General features: G+C 32.5%; 1 protein-coding gene across 1 annotated transcript; it reads left to right on the top strand.

Moving 5' to 3' along the window:
- The first annotated feature begins 1649 nt into the window (after positions 1 to 1649).
- LOC143059453 (uncharacterized) lies at positions 1650 to 6807 on the top strand. Its single transcript, XM_076232955.1, has 2 exons — positions 1650 to 1656; positions 6020 to 6807. Exons 1-2 carry the CDS (start codon positions 1650 to 1652, stop codon positions 6805 to 6807), a joined length of 795 nt encoding a protein of 264 aa, XP_076089070.1.
- Positions 6808 to 7351: the final 544 nt, after the last annotated feature.

Genomic DNA, 7351 nt, shown 5'->3' with positions numbered 1-7351 from the left:
ATCAGAACTTGTCTTTTTGCATCCACGTCTATTGAATTTTTGTCAACATTGTCTGGTTTAATTTCTGATTTAAAAAAAGAAATGAAAATATTACGCTTGCAATCAGAAAACTGAAATAATTCATCTAACTGACACATTGTATGTACATTTAGCGAAGAGAGAATGATAACAAGTCAGCATCAAATATACCAGTCTTACAATAAATAGTTTCAAATTAAATGTTATCTAGAAAGTAACTACCACTTATTATTATAGAAATAGAAATGTACTTCTGCACACTTTGTCTGCATACATGTACGACTCATCAGTGGTGTTTCAATAAAACTAATTGGTAGGTCAACCCAAATCAATTACGAAAATTTACAGCTTTGATTAAAAAAAAATAGTTATGAGTGCCGGATACAGCTCCGGAAATATATGCTTAGTTGAAGATACACCTTAACGTTTTGTCCAACTCCGCACTTTATCAACTGTAAATTACAGAAAATGAAAAGGGATGAATGTTTGGGATGCATAAATATTTTGACACGTTCTGTTTGTGGTTTGAGAGATGTTTTCCTGCTTTATATCAATGTAATGAGTTCAGGCCTTTTCAATTTATGTTGATGATTATTTTTTGTGTTGTGTCTTTACACCGTTTTTCCAGGTTAGAGGAGGATTCAGCCCCACATTATTTGAATGCTTTTCCCATTTCTGAAATCTGTAGTTTAGTGGTTATTGTTGGTTCATGTCTGTCATGTTATTTTTTTGTAAATCTGCTTACCCTCGATAATCACCTTAAATCACCCTCATTTTTGTTTTTGGTGGTGGAATGTCGTGTTGCTCGTATATTTGTGCTGTATGCAGTGTTATTAATTTGTTTGTATTTTCTTTTTTTACCTATGACGTTGACAATTTATGTCAACTTTTGGACGTGTCTTTTATAATATTTGCTCCTGTCAGTAGATAGGTTACAAACGATTGCAGTGATTAGTGATACACTCATTTATAGATATGTTTTAACAACTTTTGATGGCGATCATGCAATATAAATCAGATTGGTATCAGTACAGTTTGAATATCATTTCTTGTCATTAAATGATAATGAGATTAAGAAGAACTTGTATAATATTCCAACAACATTTACTTTATTATTTACTAACATTTACTAATTGGAACGATATATAGGGTTTGTACATTCTTCCCACTGGTTTATGGGCGACTTGATTGGAAACACAAATTACGCAGACAATAATTTTCTGTTTTTTTTTTTGGTCACTTGCAATTTCTAAATGTCAATTATTTCTTTCTGATGATTTTTTTTTATATTTTTGAATCATTTTTGTTTAGATCGTGGTTTTATTTGTCTATATTCAGATCTTCCTGAGCATCCTGAGATCTTGACAGCAGTTTTCAATTCTACCACTATTGTTGTTCATTGGCAGCCGGGATTTGACGGAGGACATCCACAACAGTTTTATATTGAGTATAGACCGGAAACAAGATCTAAATGGGGAGTTGTAGGCCCAATATCGCAATCAAATTTCACTATTGACCAAGAATTAAAGTACACACTTAACAACATTCTATTCGCGAAAAAGTATTTTATACGAATGTATGCCGACAATGTAGTTGGGCAAAGTAATTACACACATTTATTTTGTGTAGACATGGAAGGTAGGCATAATAATCTTCTTTGGTGACATAAAAACAATTTAATGTCAATATATGTGTATTGTATTGTATTAACAGGAATTTATCTTGTTTTAAGATTTTTCTTTTTTCTTTATTTCATTTTGCGATAAGTAATTTTCTATATGTATTCGGTGGTATCATGCATGTAGTGTTAATGTATACAATTCTAGAATTGAAAGTTATTTAAACTTTTAACTCATGCATAACATACGTTGATTTGTTGTTCTGTAATAAGGAAGATGCCAACTGGAAAACTTTAATTAGAGAAAAGAGAGCATCATATCTTGGACATACAGTATTCATTTTTTTAGAACAATTATCGTTCAAGCATATTAAAAACAATTTATCGATGAAAATGAGTTGTATTGGTCAAGGAATTTCTATGCATTCATTAACTTTAAGTTAACAAAACAACGAGTTTAAAGCTAAGTTATTGCAGATGTCTATTAGCAAAACACATATTGGGAATAATTCACAGTATCTTGCATTGTAGCTATCAACAATACTAGTTTTTTTTTCTTTTACCTATGGTTAATATTTGATTGATAATCAAGTTCATTGTCGACCATATAAAACCATTCTTATATTATTTTAAGATCGCGTTATTAGCTCATGAAGCATACTTAATTTTTATTTATTTCTTACAATGTCTCAACCGATTTACTATTACAGCAATCTTTCTTGCATAAACGGAATAGGTTATTGTATATCTTAATGATAAACATTTATACAAATCATGATCTAAATTTTTATTGTACTCAGAGCAAATATGTCGTATTTCATTTTTTTTCTCCATTATAGCTATATACTGCAGCTACAACTCAGAGAAATCTAATTATCTTGTCTGGCAGATAATCAGCACGTTGTTGGGAGGAATTCTTATACTCAGCATGTGCTTGAATATTCATTGCTTACTGACTCGAAAGAAAAATTCTGAAAATCCGCAAGAAGGTCAATACTATGATATTCAACCCATTAATGATAACAACATAAACAATTTGAGTATGCATGACATGCGAAACTATTTACAGGAAACAGAAACAAACGTCTACAGATTATCTTCGGAAGGTATCGAAAGCAATTCATCTTCTTTTCAGAAGACGACCTCTTCTGAAAGCTCGTTACGGAGTCTATCAAATTTACAAAAAAACGTATATGAAAATCCTTATCAAACGATTGACCATGATAATAGTGAAATAAATCCATATAGTATCATTACATCAGACAGGTATCAAAACACAACAATTTTTCAAAAAGATATACAAACTAAAAACATTGAACATGCCATTCAACATGGCAAAGAAAGAGATCCATGGCTTATAATTTACAAAAATGTTAAATACATAGACAAGAACCATGAGTCGATATATGAAGTTCTTCATACAGAAAATCAAGAATTCCCCGACATCTCGTAACACGTTGACAGTGTGGAAAAAATTCAAAGGGATTACTCACTATATTCTATATTCATGTATGTATATTTTACTCTACTGTAAAAAGTAGACCAACACATAATTAACATTGATGTTTGCGTGTTGAAATGCTATATTTATAGATAATTTATAGAATAAAATCATTTAGCCCAACATTTGTTTAGAAAACAAATATTGTTATTGAACATGTTCCAAGATTTTTATATGACATCTGTTTTCTACTTAATCCGTTTGTTGAAACAGTCTTTTGTTTTCGTTAATTTTATTGAGTTCTGCTCTTTTTTAATTAACGTTGAGTTTGATATTTGTGGTTTTCTGTTTTCTCGTTCGTTTGCTTTATAGGTACACTACATGTAATACATACTTCTCAAAATAAGAATGCTCACGAAATTCAGGAAATTATTGAAGGATGGAACCCGTACGAGTGTTTTTGCAAAAAGCAGCTTTTTTCAGTTTGAATGATTGAATTCAGTATCTTACATGTCTTTGTATGCCATTCGAGTACCATTGTAACAAATTTTTACTCTTGAGTGACATGTTGAACATTAAATTTCTGCAACTGTACACTGTTTCCTCTTGCAGTATATATGTTTTTCCCATCATCATTCAAAATTCTAAAAAATGATAACATTGATGCAGCTCAAATCATTAATGCATTAAAACAGGTAAGATCACGGCGACAAACCACATCATTACGCGAAGTACTAACCGTAGATGCATGTTCAAACCCTGTTATTATTTCCCCCACCACAATAGACCACAACTGCAACTGCAATATTTTTCAGCCATGGACACACAAGAGCAAAACACACTTCTGCAATATTGCATTCATCTAGACTCCATCGACTTAGCTGAACGAGCTGCAATTTTAAGTATGAAAAGGAATAAGAGAAGATGTCATGGGTCATGTTGGGTGCTTTTATTTGAAGACAGAATTCAGTTTGGGCACTGCAACAAATAAAGATCAACAACAATATGCATTCTTTATTCTTATAAAACATGCCTCTTGAAATGTTTTGGTATTTTAAAAAAGATTGAATCCCTTAATTTAGATGAAACACCCCTGATTCAGAAAGGCACTAGATCTTAGTCTTAAAGTTGCTATTAACTGAGCTTCTGGCAATTTTTGAGTCGCATGCAATACTAAATAGTTATCAAAGGTACCAGGATTATAATTGAATACGACAGACGCTCGTTTTATCTACATAAGTCTCATCTGTAACGCTCAGATCAAAATAACTATACCGCCAAACCATTACAAAGTCGAAGAGCATTGAGGACCCAAAATTATAAAAAGTTGTGCCAAATACGGCTAAAATGATCGTTTTCTGAGATACGCAATCCTTTTTTTTTTACTATTCAAAGTTGTGTATCAGGAAGTTAAAAACGCGTATGGCTGCGCTTTGTAAGGCAATTGTAAAAGAAATAAACATGTAGTCATTTCCTGTTGAAAAGAACGAAATGAATGGCGAGATATTGCAAAAGAAATTTCTGGGATCGGAATGTGCCAAACGGTAAGTGTTTATTGCCTTGTTGGATGCAGACTACATTTTGATGGATACATTTCGGAGGTCATAATAGAACAAAGACAAAGGGAGATGAAACTGCAAAATAAGAATGCAATGATGCACCACATCAGCAGTACGAATCTAGAACACAAAACTCTAGTGTTGTATTCGTGATATTAGCACTGAACTTTTTGATAAGGCCTGTTTACCCTCTTAAGGAGGTTCGCGGGTTCAAATTTTCGCGCCTTCTGCGCACAAAGTTGCGCATCATTGCCGTCACTAGGGAAGCTGTCGTAAATAACAAGCAAACTTCAAATGACACAATAAAATGATTGAATGACAAAATTTGAAGATAGATACCTATTTTCAATCATTGTTTTCAATATTTTGTTTTTTAAAATCGATTAGTATAGTTTCCGGTCGCCTTTATTTACTTCCGGCAAACAGAAGATGGCGAGATGAAGACTATGATTCATACGAAGTAAGCTGCTTTTTGTCGATACCTAGACTAGTATCAGTGAATATTGAGTCACGATATTAATTTAGGTATACCTATAATCAGCTCTACTACATATCGGCGTGTTTTTTCATCAGTAAAGAAGATAATCTAGTAAGTAATCATGCAATGATATTACAAAAACAAAAAAGTGTTTGTCATAAAAATAATAACAACAATCGTAAAATTACATCATCGTCTGCTACAAACAATCATGAGAACTCGACGAAATAAACGGGGTAAATTTTCCAAAAGCCCAAATGTAACCAAATCAAAACGTGTTCAAGAATGGGTGTTTACAAAAAACTGGAACAAGAAGAAGGAAATTACATTACCAAACTTTCCCTTTGAGTCTGATCATACATACTGTACATTTGGCAAAAGTGACTCTGACGACTTGTTTGATGAATAAAAAAACTAATCACATATAAAAAAGAAGATTGGTAATGAGACATCTTTTCACCAGAGACCAAATGACACAGAAATTCAAACCTATAGGTCACCGTACTGCCTTCACCAATGAGCAATGCCAGTATCGCATAGTCATGCAGCTATATAAAAGGCCCAGAAATGATAGATGTAGAACAATTAAAATAAAAAAAAACAACCGCATAATTTATGTACCACAACAAAAATGATTGAAATGCAAATATGTAACACAGCAACATATGACGACTTCCGAATTACAGGCTCCAGACTTGGGACAGGCACGTACATACAGATGTTGCAGGGTTGAACATGTAAGCAGGATCCCAACCATCCCTCTAATTAACCTGTGACAGTTTTGTATAAATAAGAATTTCAGCATTAAGTTTTAAAGATGTACCTTTTTCTAGCAAAGATCTAATTGGCTTCTTTTATCACAAATTTTAATGCAGTAATATCATTAATTTTATTTTTTTTTCCAGAAAGAACCTCTGATATTATACAGATAGCAGCTTATTCACAAAATTACAAATTCTCCAGCTATATAATGCCAAATAGAGTGATATCAAATGGGGCATCAGCGGTAACGAACATATCAGTTATTGGAAGTCAAATGTACTATAACCTACAACCCGTACCATCAAAACTACAGAATGTGGCATTCACTGATTTTAATGATTTTGTTAAGAGTTTTCCGGTCAAACCACTTCTTGTTGGCCACAACATCAAACGTTATGATTGCCATGTGCTGTACAATTCCTTGAAATTTCATAATATGTGGAATGAATTTGCATCTAATATTAGTGGCTTTTTGGACACGTTGGAACTCTTTAAACTGTTATATCCAAAAAGGCCATCTTATAGTCAAACAGCTTTGGTGGGTGAACTCTTAGGTGAAACCTATTCTGCTCACAATGCAGAAGATGATACAGAAGCTCTGTACAGACTGGTTCAATCTAAGGGAGATATCAAATGCAACATTCGGGCTTTAGTTTTTTCAGCAAATTATCCCAAAGAATTCAGTCACCAACAAGACAACCTTCAAACTTTCACCGATGCCATTTTTTCTAAAGCTATTTCTAGAACCCTTGCATTGAAGGCTGCAAGATCAAATTTAAGATTAGAACATTTTAATATTGCTGTTAAAAGAAATGGATTAGATGGACTGAAGTCAGTTCTATCAGAACAAACTAATCAAGGAATTGTGAGAGTCACTACTAACAAGAAAGCTATTATAAAGATCTTTGACTTTCTTACCCGTGAAAGTTAAGTTTCAAAATTAATCACTGTTCTAATATTAAAGATACCATGGGCATAATTCCTAAAAAAAAATTGCTATCAAGGCTGAATTTCTAACATACATTTGACAAAAGAAGTTAAATAAATCAAGTTAAATCACAATTCCTTGATTAAGTATGTTCTGATAACAGTTAACTAATAGTAACTAGGCTTATAATTTAATTGTTATGTCAGACGCATGTTTGCTCTACATAAGACACATCAGTGACGCTCAGTTAAAGAAAATTAGAAAGCGAAACAATCACAAAGTTGAAGATTATGAGAATTGATTTTTTTTCAAAAGTTGTGCCAAATACAACTAAGGAAGTATTTGCCTGGGATAAGAAAATCCTGAGTATTTAGAATGATTTATACTTTTTCAAACAGTAAACAAAACATGACCATACAATTGATATTCATGTTAACATCAAAGTGCAGACTACTGGGCTGGGGATACTATCGGTGACAAAACGTGACTTCAGTCCATCTAATCCATTTTTTTTTAATATATAAGTTATATAAGCCAATAAAGCTGA

The sequence above is a fragment of the Mytilus galloprovincialis genome, chromosome 14 (genome assembly GCF_965363235.1).
Source record: "Mytilus galloprovincialis chromosome 14, xbMytGall1.hap1.1, whole genome shotgun sequence".
Lineage (NCBI taxonomy): Eukaryota > Metazoa > Mollusca > Bivalvia > Mytilida > Mytilidae > Mytilus > Mytilus galloprovincialis.
The sequence above is the reverse complement of the archived record's forward strand: the minus strand, read 5'-3'. Positions and strand labels throughout refer to the sequence as shown.